The 14,384-nt window shown below is 41.3% G+C and overlaps 1 protein-coding gene across 1 annotated transcript in view; it reads left to right on the top strand.

The window, feature by feature from the left end:
• LOC133554170 (integrin alpha-5-like) overlaps positions 1-12,691 on the top strand; it is a 114,500-nt gene extending 101,809 nt beyond the window's left edge. Inside the window, exons 15-18 of the mRNA XM_061902608.1 lie at positions 2,220-2,333; positions 8,615-8,670; positions 12,120-12,277; positions 12,346-12,691. Coding sequence (XP_061758592.1) covers positions 2,220-2,333; positions 8,615-8,670; positions 12,120-12,277; positions 12,346-12,519 — 502 coding nt within the window. The 3' untranslated portion in view covers positions 12,520-12,691. The remainder of the gene's footprint in view (positions 1-2,219; positions 2,334-8,614; positions 8,671-12,119; positions 12,278-12,345) is intronic.
• The last annotated feature ends 1,693 nt before the right edge of the window (positions 12,692-14,384 follow it).

The raw sequence follows: 14,384 nt of genomic DNA, 5'->3' as shown, positions 1-14,384 counted from the left end.
AGGAGTCTTTGTTTGTTTACTTACTACTAAAAGACAAGTTGTCTAGTATGTTCAACATTTATTTGAGGATTAAATTACAATAAACATATGTTTCATATACAATAAAATGTTTTGTTCAAATAAATACAATAATGCAATTTTTGTGGTCCCCTTTATTTAGAAAAGTATAGAAATACATTTTGGTACCGGTACCAAACTATTGGTTTCGGGACAACCCTAGACACAATCCAAACAACCTTCCCTAGTCATGGTGCAAAAAAAAAAAAAAGCAAAACGCAAAATTGTGGCTACATGTGAACGTTGTGGATATTATGAAACATTTTTACAGTTTGTCCCTCATAATGTATACCAAGTAATAGGTGTATAAATGACACAATATGTTACTGCATAATTAGGAGTCTTTGTTTGTTTACTTACTACTAAAAGACAAGTTGTGTATTATGTTCAACAGTTTATTTAAGGACTAAATTACAATAATAAACATATGTTTCATATTCACTAACATTTTTTGTTCAAATATATACAATAATGTAATGTTTGTGGTCCCCTTTATTTAGAAAAGTATCGAAATACATTTTGGTACCGGTACCAAACTATTGGTATCGGGACAACCCTAGACACAATCCAAACAACCTTCCCTAGTCATGGTGCAAAAAAAGCAAAATTGTGGAAACGTGTGAACGTTGTGGTTCTTATTAAACATTTTTACAGTTTGTCCCTCATAATGTATACAAAATAATAGGTGTATAAATGACACAATATGTTACTGCATAATTAGGAGTCGTTGTTTGTTTACTTACTACTAAAAGACAAGTTGTGTAGTATGTTCAACATTTTATTGAAGGACTAAATTACAATAATAAAAATATGTTTCATGTACACTAGGAGTTTTTTTTCAAATGAAGCCAATAATGCCATTTTTTTGTGGTCCCCTTTATTAAGAAAAGTACCGAAATACATTTTGGTACAGGCACCAAACTACAGGTATCGGGACAACCCTACACACAATCCAAACAACCTTCCCTAGTCATGATGCAAAAAAAAAATAATAATACAAAACGCAAAATTGTGGATACTTGTGAACGTTGTGGATATTATGAAAAATTTTTACAGTTTGTCCCTCATAATGTATACAAAATAATAGGTGTAAAAATGACACAATAGGTTACTGCATAATTAGGAGTCTTTGTTTGTTTACTTACTACTAAAAGAAGAGTTGTTTAGTATGTTCAACATTTTATTTAAGGACTAAATTACTATAATAAACATAGTTTTCATTTACACTAACATTTTTTGTTCAAATAAAGACAATAATGCCATTTTCGTGGTCCCCTTTCTTTAGAAATGTATCGAAATACATTTTGGTGCCGGCACCAAACTATTGGTATCGGGACAACCCTAGACACAATCCAGATAACCTTCCCTAGTCATGGTGCAAAAAAAAAAGCAAAATTGTGGATACGTGTGAACGTTGTGGATATTATGAAACATTTTTACAGTTTGTCCCTCATAATGTATACAAAATAATAGGTGTATAAATGACACAATATGTTACTGCATAATTAGGAGTTTTTGTTTGTTTACTACTAAAAGACAAGTTGTCTAGTATGTTCAACGTTTTATTTAAGGACTAAATTACAATAATAAATATATTTTTCATATACATTAAAATTTTTTGTTCAAATAAAGACAATAATGCCATTTTCGTGGTCCCCTATTTTTAGAAAAGAATGGATATACATTTTGGTACCCGGTACCAAACTATTGGTATCGGGACAACCCTAGACACAATCCAAACAACCTTCCCTAGTCATGGTGCAAAAAAAAAGCAAAATTGTAGATACGTGTGAACGTTGTGGATATTATGAAACATTTTTACAGTTTGTCCCTCATAATGTGTACAAAATAATAGGTGTATAAATGACATGTTACTGCATAATTAGGAGTCTTTGTTTGTTTACTTACTACTAAAAGACAAGTTGTCTAGTATGTTCAACAGTTTATTTAACGACTAAATGACAATAATAAACATATTTTTCATATACACTAACATTTTTTGTTCAAATAAAGACAATAATGCCATTTTCGTGGTCCCCTTCATTTAGAAAAGAATGGAAATACATTTTGGTACCCGGTACCAAAACATTGGTATGGGGACAACCCTCGTCCGAACTGGTTTTGACAAGGTGTCACAGCGTCTTGAGTCCTGTCTCCCTCAGGTCGCGACCCATCGTCAACACCAGCGCCTCGCTGTCGGTCTACCCCGCCATGATCAACCCGGAGGAGAAGAACTGCATCAGCACCCAAGGGAACGCCACCGTGGTCGTCTCCTGGTGAGTACCCGGGACTGCGCCAGTCCTTATATCACGGTGGTGCCTTCAATGGCAGCATTGTTATACCCCCCCCCCCCCCCCCCCCCCCCCCACCGCCCCTAAATGTGCCCGCTCTTTACTGTTGCGGAGGAGAGGAAACAGACGGCGGTCACTCGCCGTTCAACATGCGCCACACCCCCCCCACCCCCAAAATCAACCCCCTCCAAGACCCCTTTTTCTCCATGAAGGAAAGTCTTGTGTACACCCTGCTTCTTGATTACCCAGCGATGACGACTTTTCGAAGGGGATAATGGCGAGGAGCGTGAGAGGGGAGGGGCCGGGAGTTGTGTTTTTTTTCCCCTTCTCGTTACTTTGAATGCGATATTGTTTGGTGGTGGAACACAGCTGGGAAACATCAGGACACGTAGACTCGGAGGAGGAGGAGGAGGAGGAGGAAGAGGAGGAGCGCGCACACAGGAGCTTGTATGGAGATATTAGTGATCCTCAATGGAGGCTCTTGTTCTTTTTCTGGGGGGAACGTGACTGTAGCTCGGTCGGTTTGGACCGTGCCAGCAACTTCAGGGTTCCAGGTTCGATCCCCGCTTCCGCCATCCTAGTTACTGCCGTCGGGTCCTTGGGCAAGACACTGCTCCCCGGTGCCACCCACGCCGGTTTAAATGTAACTTAGATCTCAAGGTTCACCATGTAAAAAGCGCCTTGAGTCACTAGAGAAAAGCACTATATAAATATAATAAATAAATAAACGGGTTGTACTTGTATAGCGCTTTTCTACCTTTAAGGTACTCAAAGCGCTTAATAAAATATATGTCACGTGCGGGGTCGCATTTTAATGCGGGATCGTTCCTCCAACGCAAACATAGACACTCCGGACAACAACTAAAAGGTAAGAATGATTTAATAACAAAACACCGGTACAAAAACAGACGAAAAGAAACGCGTGGCGAAAGCACAGAAGCTAATGCTAACACTAGCACAGGATCAGGTAACAAGAAACCTAGTAATTACCAACGAAACAGTTGCATACCGCAAACAAGGGACCAAGACCGACTGACGGGACAAGGCAGGCTTAAATAAGGAAGTAATTAACAAAAACAGGTGTGCGTCTGGAACCCTCTGCAGGTGAAATTAATATGTTACCATGGTGACCAGACTGACTCACAAAAGGTACACAAACAACAAAGGGAGTCCAAACTAACAGAAAATAACTAAACTAAACATGATCCAGACTACGGATCATGACAATATATTATATAAATATAATTCACTTCACTCCTTCATGTTAACAATGTTATCCATCCATCCATTTTCTACCGCTTATTCCCTTTTGGGGTCGCGGGGGGCGCTGGCGCTATCTCAGCTACAATCGGGTGGAAGGCGGGGTACACCCTGGACAAGTCGCCACCTCGTCGCAGGGCCATTGAATAATAGTAAGTTGAGGTCACCAATGCCTGCAAACATGGGCTGATACAGTTTGATAACACAGTTATAAATAATAATAAAAAAGAATAATATAAAATAACCTGACAATATTAAAAAAAAAAACTTTTTTCACTGTACACTTTTTTTTAAATTTATATATTATTATTATTATTTTTTACAATTGTCATTACTAGTAATATAAATAGTGTTTTTCAGACTTCTGTTCACCAAGTATCACCTCTCAAAAATCCCCATAATGACCAGCATTAAAATCCACTTGTTTTATTTGATAATAATAATAATAATAATAATAATAATAATAATAATAATACATTTTACTTAGGAGGGGCCTACTGGGCACTCAAGGACACCGTACAGAATCAAAACAATAAAATCAACAAGTATATTGATTTTTTTTCCGGCCTTTGTAACATTAAACACCTTTTTTTTTGCTGCAGCTGTTACATGGTATCAGCTCACAAAAATCCCCATAATGACCAACATTAAAACCTCGAAAGCAGGGGTGTCAAACTCAAATACAGAGTGGGCCAAAATTCGAAACTGAACAAAGCCGCGGGCCAAAGTTGAACAACTTAACCTTTTAATAGGGAACCAAACAAGTTTTGCATTGAATAGTGAACAAGCAAGGCTTATATAACTTTATAGTGACATGCAAAAATTGTTGGTAACGGGGGTGTATATTGTAGCGTCCCGAATGAGTTAGTGCTGCAAGGGGTTCTGGGTATTTGTCCTGTCGTGTTGATATTGTGTTACAGTGCGGATGTTCTCCCGAAATGTGTTTTTCATTCTTGTTTGGTGTGGGTTCACAGTTTGGTGCATATTTGTAACAGTGTTAAAGTTGTTTATATGGCTACCCTCAGTATGACCTGTATGGTTGTTGACCAAGTATGCATTGCATTCACTTGTGTGTGTGTAGAATCCGCATATATTACGTAACTGGGCCGGCACGCTGATTGTATGGAGGAAAAGGGGACATGACGACAGGTTGTAAAGGACGCTAAAAGCGGTACCTTTAAGGCACGCCGCCGATATTGTTGTCCGAGTGGAAATCGGGAGAAATTCAAGAGAATGGTTGCCCTGGTCGATTTTCGGGGGGGGCACTGAAATTCGGGAGTGTCCTGGGAAAATCGTGAGGGTTGGCAAGTATTAAAATTTGCGGCGAATGGACCGCCGCTGTATAATACCGGCGGGCCAGCTGTAATGTTAATTTAATATTGTCTCAAGGGCCAAAATAAATTACATGGCGGGCCAAATTTGGCCCGCGGGCCAGAGTTTGACACCCATGCTCTAAAGCATAAGTGTCAAACTCTGACAAAATAATGAAGACAAAATAGAACATTTCATAAGTTCGCAGAGAACTACATACAATATGCACTTTTCACAAAATACAACCGATAGTACTTTCATGTTAAAACTTACTTGTGAAAAGAAAGTGATCCCCCCCGATTCCTATTTTCGACAGTCCGTTCATTTGAGCAGGAAAAGGCTGAACACCATCTTTGTTTTCTACCTGTCAACTGTAAGTTTAGCACAGAGGTCTCAGACACGCGGCCCGCGGGCCAATTGCAGTCCGCTAGACGTTATTTTGCGTCCCCCACCTTAACATGAAAGTTAAGTGCTTTTGCCGCCCGCAAGTTTTATATAAATGGCGCCTGACAGCGTTGTTATTCGGGTCCAAAATGGCTCTTTCAACGTTCTGGGTTGCCTACCCCTGCATTAGTGGAAAAGCGGCAAATGAGTGAAAGCGAGAGAGACGTTGCAATGGAGACGAGGGTTTTCTTACGTAGTCACACCCCGACACCTGTCCGTCAGTAATAACAGTCCCCGATAACCTGGACCAATTCAAACTGTTATTTTTTTTTTTTTTTTATTGTTAAATTTGCATTGCCTCACATGACGAACACTACATATATTTCTATATGACGCCGGATAACATTCCCAGAGCCGTCACTTTTTTGCGCTCGCTATCCAGGTACTTTCCCGGCTATTATCCGCCGACCGCCTTGTTCCTATAGGGAGAAAAAGCGGAACGACACACATTGCAAGTTTTATATAAATGCCGCCTGACAGCGTTGTTATTCGGGTCCAAAATGGCTCTTTCAACGTTCTGAGTTGCCTACCCCTGCATTAGTGGAAAAGCGGCAAATGAGTAAAAGCGAGAGAGACGTTGCAATGGAGACGAGGGTTTTCTTACGTAGTCACACCCCGACACCTGTCCGTCAGTAATAACAGTCCCCGATAACCTGGACCAATTCAAACTGTTATTTGTTTTGTTTTTTATTGTTAAATTTGCATTGCCTCACATGATGAACACTACATATATTTTTATATGACGCCGGATAACATTCCCAGAGCCGTCACTTTTTTGCGCTCGCTATCCAGGTACTTTCCCGGCTATTATCCGGCGACCGCCCTGTTCCTATAGGGAGGAAAAGCGTAACGACGCACATTGCAAGTTTTATATAAATGCCGCCTGACAGCGTTGTTATTCGGGTCCAAAATGGCTCTTTCAATGTTCTGGGTTGCCTACCCCTGCATTAGTGGAAAAGCGGCAAATGAGTGAAAGCAACAGAGACGTTGCCATGGAGACGAGGGTTTTCTTACGTAGTCACCTGTCCGTCAGTAATAACAGTAATAAAAGCGGCAAATGAGTGAAAGCGAGAGAGACGTTGCAATGGAGACTAGGGTTTTCTTACGTAGTCACACCCCGACACCTGTCCGTCAGTAATAACAGTCCCCGATAACCTGGACCAATTCAAACTGTTATTTGGGTTTTTTTTATTGTTAAATTTGCATTGCCTCACATGATGAACACTACATATATTTCTATATGACGCCGGATAACATTCCCAGAGCCGTCACTTTTTTGCGCTCGCTATCCAGGTACTTTCCGCCGACCGCCGTGTTGCTGTAGGGAGGAAAAGCCGAACGACACACATTGCGGAAATAACGTTCTATACGTTAGCATCTTTGTTTTGTACTTGTCGAATGTCAGTTTAGGCTGCTCGCCGGCTCCTCATCACCACTTCAAGATGGCGGCCCAGTTTCTCGCGTCGCAGCAGCCAATGCTGCGTCCGCTTATAAGATGTCTCTCCCAGTTGTCTGCAAGGATCAAGTTAGGAAGTGCGCTGATGTCAAGGTCGCGGACGTCCATGAGCGACCTTTAGGCGTATCCTCCCTGAAACCCGAGTGCTCGCCCAATTTCACCCCTCTTAACTTTTCTCCTCCTTTTTGCATACAAACCCCGTTTCCATATGAGTTGGGTAATTGTGTTAGATGTAAATATAAACAGAATACAATGATTTGCAAATCCTTTTCAACCCATATTCAGTTAAATGCACTACAAAGACAACATATTTGATGTTCAAACTCATAAACTTAGGTTTTTTTTTACAAATGATAATTAACTTCCAATTTCATGGCTGCAACACGTGCCAAAGTAGTTGGGAAAGGGCATGTTCACCACTGTGTTACATCACCTTTTCTTTTAACAACACTCAATAAACGTTTGGGAACTGAGGAAACTAATTGTTGAAGCTTTGAAAGTGGAATTCTTTCCGATTCTTGTTTTATGTAGAGCTTCAGTCCTTCAACAGTCCGGGGTCTCCACTGTCGTATTTTATGCTTCATAATGCGCCACACATTTTCGATAGGAGACAGATCTGGATTGCAGGCGGGCCAGGAAAGTACCCGCACTCTTTTACTACGAAGCAACGCTGTAGTAACATGTGCTGAATGTGGCTTGGCATTGTCTTGCTGAAATAAGCAGGGGCGTCCATGAAAAAGACGCCGCTTAGATGGCAGCATATGTTGTTCCAAAACCTGTATGCACCTTTCAGCATTAATGGTGCCTTCACAGATGTGTAAGTTACCCATGCCTTGGGCACTAATACACCCCCATACCATCACACATGCTGGCTTTTGAACTTTGCGTCGATAACAGTCTGGATGGTTTGCTTCCCCTGACACGATATCGAATATTTCCAAAAACAATTTGAAAAGTGGACTCGTCAGACCACAGAACACTTTTCCACTTTGCATCAGTCCATCTTGGATGATCTCGGGCCCAGAGAAGCCGGCGGCGTTTCTGGATGTTGTTGATAAATGGCTTTCGCTTTGCATAGTAGAGCTTTAACTTGCACTTACAGTAGTAGCGACCAACTGTATTTAATGACAGTGGTTTTCTGAAGTGTTCCTGAGCCCATGTGGTGATATCCTTTAGAGATTGATGTCGGTTTTCGATACAGTGCCGTCTGAGGGACGGAAGGTCACGGTCATTCAGTGGTGGTTTCCGGCCATGCCGCTTACGTGGAGTGATTTCTCCAGATTCTCTGAACTTTTTGATGATATTATGGAGCGTAGATGTTGAAATCCCTACATTCCTTGCAATTGCACTTTGAGAAACGTTGTTCTTAAACTGTTTGACTATTTGCTCATGCAGTTGTGGACAAAGGGGTGTACCTCGCCCCATCCTTTCTTGTGAAAGACTGAGCATTTTTTTGTGGGAAGCTGTTTTTATTCCCAATCATGGCACCCACCTGTTCCCAATTAGCCTGCACACCTGTGGGATGTTCCAAATAAGTGTTTGACGAGCATTCCTCAACTTTATCAGTATTTATTGCCACCTTTCCCAACTTCTTTGTCACGTGATGCTGGCATCAAATTCTAAAGTTAATGATTATTTGCACACAAAAAAAATGTTTATCAGTTTGAACATCAAATATGTTCATTGTATTCTGTTTATATTTACATCTAACACAATTTCCCAACTCATATGGATATGAAGTTTGTGCGTTTTTTTTGTTTGCCATACTCACCGCAAAACTTTCCGTCCCTCACAGCGTCAACCTGAGCTTCTGCTTGTCGGCCAACGGGAAGCACCTACCAGACGTCCTCGGTGAGCCAACATTCCACATCAGGCCTTTGTTTCACCCTCAAAGTCACCCTGTTTGCAAACCTGGATTGAATAAGTGTCCTCTTACTCCCATTTACTGCTAATACTCCTGCTTTGGAACCTGCTTATGTCGACGCCCCTTTGGACAACATAGGCGGGGGATGACATAATCCAAACTAGGGGTTGTCCAATATACCGATACTAGTACTAATGAATCAAAAATGGTACTACACCCTGTTTAAAAAGTACCGGTTTTTGCCATATTTAATTTTTCACCAGCATGACATTGCTGCTTTTGTTAGCAGAGGAGCATGTTCGGCAGCGCGCGCACACAGAGTACTTACAAGCAGTTATAAAAACTGACGATAAAGGTGAAGTTATAACACTGACATTATAACACCCTAGCTAGTTTGTGGCTCGTACTTCTAGATCACTAATCCTCGGCTCCATGGCGGGAAATAAAGGGAGTTTCTTACATGTACCATTATCACTGGAGGACGAGGAATAGCTAAACATGCTTCACTACACACAGGAGGATACAATAGCTCACCGGCGTCACAATGTAAACAAACGCTATGGGTGGATCGACACCTGACGTCCACTGTAATGATACCAAGTACCGGAGCGTGTCTAGTCGCTATGATAGTGTGAGAGTCCAGTCCGTAGTGGATCTAACATAATAGTGAGAGTTCAGTCCATAGTGGATCTAACATAATAATGAGAGTCCAGTCCATAGTGGATCTAACATAATAGTGTAAGAGTCCAGTCCATAGTGGATCTAACATAATGGTGAGAGTCCCGTCCATAGTGGATCTAACATAATAGTGTAAGAGTCCAGTCCATTGTGGATCTAACATGATAGTGTGAGAGTCCAGTCCATAGTGGATCTAACATAATAGTGTGAAAGTCCAGTCCATAGTGGATCTAACATAATTGTGTGAGAGTCCAGTCCATAGTGGATCTAACATAATAGTGTGTGAGTTCAGTCCATAGTGGATCTAACATAATAGTGAGAGTCCAGTCCATAGTGGATCTAACATAATAGGGTGAGAGTCCAGTCCATAGTGGATCTAACATAATAGTGAGAGTCCAGTTCATAGTGGATCTAACATAATAGTGTGAGAGTCCAGTCCATAGTGGATCTAACATAATAGGGTGAGAGTCCAGTCCATAGTGGATCTAACATAATAGTGTGAGAGTCCAGTCCATAGTGGATCTAACATAATAGTGAGAGTCCAGTCCATAGTGGATCTAACATAATAGTGAGAGTCCAGTCCATAGTGGATCTAACATAATAGTGAGAGTCCAGTCCATAGTGGATCTAACATAATAGTGTGAGAGTCCAGTCCATAGTGGATCTAACATAATAGTGTAAGAGTCCAGTCCATAGTGGATCTAACATAATAGTGTGAGAGTCCAGTCCATAGTGGATCTAACATAATAGTGAGAGTCCAGTCCATAGTGGATCTAACATAATAGTGAGAGTCCAGTCCATAGTGGATCTAACATAATATTGTGAGTTCAGTCCATAGTGGATCTAACATGATAATGTGTGAGAGTCCAGTCCATAGTGGATCTAACATAATAGTGAGAGTCCAGTCCATAGTGGATCTAACATAATAGGGTGAGAGTCCAGTCCATAGTGGATTTAACATAATAGTGAGAGTCCAGTCCATAGTTGATCTAACATAATAGCGTGAGAGTCCAGTCCATAGTGGATCTAACATAATAGTGAGAGTCCAGTCCATAGTGGATCTAACATAATAGTGTGAGAGTCCAGTCCATAGTGCATCTAACATAATAGTGAGAGTCCAGTCCATAGTGGATCTAACATAATATTGTGAGTTCAGTCCATAGTGGATCTAACATAATAATGTCTGAGAGTCCAGTCCATAGTGGATTTAACATAATAGTGAGAGTCCAGTCCATAGTTGATCTAACATAATAGCGTGAGAGTCCAGTCCATAGTGGATCTAACATAATAGTGAGAGTCCAGTCCATAGTGGATCTAACATAATAGTGTGAGAGTCCAGTCCATAGTGCATCTAACATAATAGTGAGAGTCCAGTCCATAGTGGATCTAACATAATAGTGAGAGTCCAGTCCATAGTGGATCTAACATAATATTGTGAGGTCAGTCCATAGTGGATCTAACATAATAATGTCTGAGAGTCCATATATACCTTTTTACATTTTAAATTCCTTCCTCTTCTTTCCTGACAATTTAAATCAATGTTCAAGTAAATTTATTTTCTGATTGTAAAGAATAATAAATACATTTTAATTTAATTCGTCATTTTAGCTTCTGTTTTTTCGACGAAAAATATTTGTGAAATATTTCTTCAAACTTATTATATTATTCTGGCCAATCTAGAAAATCTGTAGAAGCAAATTAAAATCTTATTTCAAAGTCTTTTGAATTTCTTTTAAAATTTTTGTTCTGGAAAATCTAGAAGAAATAATGATTTGTCTTTGTTAGAAATATAGCTTAGTCCAATTTGTTATATATTCTAACTAAGTTTAGATTGGATTTTAACCTATTTAAAACATCCATCCATTTCCTACCGCTTATTCCCTTTGGGGTCGCGGGGGGCCCTGGCGCCTATCTCAGCTACAATCGGGCGGAAGGCGGGGTACACCCTGGACAAGTCGCCTCCTCTTGGCAGGCCCAACAGAGATAGACAGACAACATTCACACTCACATGTCATCGAAATTCTAAAATTAATCTTAATCAGGAAAAAAATACTAATGATGTTCCATAAATTGTTTTTTAATTTTTTTTCCTAAAGATTCAAATTAGCTCATTTTTCTCTTCATTTTTTTTCGGTTGAACTTAGAATTTTAAAGAGTCGAAATTGAAGATAAAGTATGTTTCAAAATTAAATTTTCCTGTTTTCTCCTCTTTTAAAACGTTCAATTAAGTCTTTTTTTCATCATTTATTCTCTACAAAAAACCTTCCGTAAAAGGAAAAAAAAAAGTTTGACGGAATGACAGCATGGCTCGGTTGGTAGAGTGGCCGTGCCAGCAATTTGAGGGTTGCAGGTTCGATTCCCGCATCCGCCATCCTAGTCACTGCCATTGTGTCCTTGGGCAAGACACTTTACCCACCTGCTCCCAGTGCCACCCACACTGCTTTAAATGTAACTTAGATATTGGGTGTCACTATGTAAAGCGCTTTGAGTCACTTGAGAAAAGCGCTATATAAATATAATTCACTTCACTTCACAGACAGAAACACCCATTTTTTTATACATATATATATATAGATTTATTTATTAAAAGTAAATTGAGCAAATTGGCTATTTCTGGCCATTTATTGAAGTGTGTATCAAACTGGTAGCCCTTGGCATTAATCAGTACCCAAGAAGTAGCTCTTGCTTTCAAAAAGGTTGCTGTACACGCTGCGTTTGGTGACACTTTTCATGCAAATAGTCCTTTGTTCCCGGATAGACTTCCAGGTGGAGTTGCAGCTGGACAGTCAGAAGCTGAAACAGAAAGGAGCGGTCAGGCGGGCGCTTTTCCTGGACTCCCAGCAGCCTTTGCTGCGGCAGAGCGTGAGGGTGCGCAACGGCGAGGAAGTCTGCGACCACACCAAGATCTACCTCCGAGTATGTCCGCCTTTCCCCAGGCGTCCCAACCTTCATCCCGCCAACTTGTTTCCTGGTTGTGCTTGCAGGATGAGAAGGACTTCAGGGATAAGCTCTCCTCCATCTTTGTGGCCCTGAACTTCAGCCTGGATCCCGGGGCCGCCGCCGACTTGCACGGCCTGAGGCCAATTCTCAACCAGCGCGACGCTAACGTGATCGAGCAGAAGGTACTCGGGCACTCTTCTTCTTGGCCTCCCTTTTAGATCCCGCTGGCTGTTCTCCTATACCGGGGGTCGGCAAACCAAAATGTTGAAAGAGCCATATTGGACCAAACATGCAAAAACTAATCCGTCCGGAGCCGCAAAAAATTAAAAGCCATATCATGTTAGACCTGCTCGACATCCCCCTAGAGGGGGGGTTGCCCACTTCTGAGGTCCTCTCCAAGGTTTCTCATAGTCAGCATTGTCACTGGCGTCCCACTGGATGTGAATTCTCCCTGCCCACTGGGTGTGAGTTTTCCTTGAACCTTTCGTGGGTTCTTCCGAGGATGTCGTAGTCGTAATGGTTTGTACAGTCCTTTGAGACATTTGTGATTTAGGGCTATATAAATAATCAATCAATCAATCAATGTTTATTTATATAGCCCCAAATCACAAATGTCTCAAAGGACTGCACAAATCATTACGACTACAACATCCTCGGAAGAACCCACAAAAGGGCAAGGAAAACTCACACCCAGTGGGCAGGGAGAATTCACATCCAGTGGGACGCCAGTGACAATGCTGACTATGAGAAACCTTGGAGAGGACCTCAGATGTGGGCAACCCCCCAACCCCCTCTAGGGGACCGAAAGCAATGGATGTCGAGCGGCTCTAACATGATACTGTGAAAGTTCAATCCATAGTGGCTCCAACACAGCCGCGAGAGTTCAGTTCAAGCGGATCCAAGACAGCAGCGAGAGTCCCGTCCACAGGAAACCATCTCAAGCGGATCAGCAGCGTAGAGATGTCCCCAACCGATACAGGCGAGCGGTCCATCCTGGGTCCCGACGAGCGGTCCATCCTGGGTCTCGACTCTAGACAGCCAGTACTTTATCCATGGTCATCGGACCGGACCCCCTCCACAAGGGAGGGGGGGACATAGGAGAAAGAAAAGAAGCGGCAGATCAACTGGTCTAAAAAGGAGGTCTATTTAAAGGCTAGAGTATACAGATGAGTTTTAAGGTGAGACTTAAATGCTTCTACTGAGGTAGCATCTCGAACTGTTACCGGGAGGGCATTCCAGAGCACTGGAGCCCGAACGCAAAACGCTCTATAGCCCGCAGACTTTTTTGGGGCTCTAGGAATCACTAATAAGCCGGAGTCTTTTGAACGCAGATTTCTTGCCGGGATATACGGTACAATACAATCGGCAATATAGGCTGGAGCTGGACCGTGTAGTATTTTATACGTAAGTAGTAAAACCTTAAAGTCACATCTTAAGTGCACAGGAAGCCAGTGCAGGTATATATGTATGTATATATGTATATAAAGGTATATACAGTATAGGCGTATTATGATCAAACTTTCTTGTTCTTGTCAAAAGTCTAGCAGCCGCATTTTGTACCAACTGTAATCTTTTAATGCTAGACATGGGGAGACCCCAAAACAATACGTTACAGTAATCGAGACGAGGCGTAACAAACGCATGGATAATGATCTCGGCGTCTTTAGTGGACAAAATGGAGCGAATTTTAGCGATATTACGGAGATGAAAGAAGGCCGTTTTAGTAACATTGATTGATTGATTGATTGATACATACAGGTAGTGTGTCATGAGATATAGAGTGGGGCAAAAAAGTATTTAGTCAGCCAGCGATTTTGCAAGTTCTCCCACTTAAAATGATGACAGAGGTCTGTAATTTTCATCATAGGTACACTTCAACTGTGAGAGACAGAATGTGAAAAAAAAATCCAGGAATTCACATTGTAGGAATTTTAAAGAATTTATTAGTAAGTTATGCTGGAAAATAAGTATTTAGACAACAATTCAAAGCTCTCACTGAAGGTTTTGGACTCAAAATCTCACAATACATGGCCCCCATTCATTCTTTCCTCAACACGGATCAACCGTCCTGTCCCTCTTGTGA

Source organism: Nerophis ophidion, linkage group LG06 (genome assembly GCF_033978795.1).
Source record: "Nerophis ophidion isolate RoL-2023_Sa linkage group LG06, RoL_Noph_v1.0, whole genome shotgun sequence".
Lineage (NCBI taxonomy): Eukaryota > Metazoa > Chordata > Actinopteri > Syngnathiformes > Syngnathidae > Nerophis > Nerophis ophidion.
This window is presented reverse-complemented; position numbering and strand designations above follow the sequence as displayed.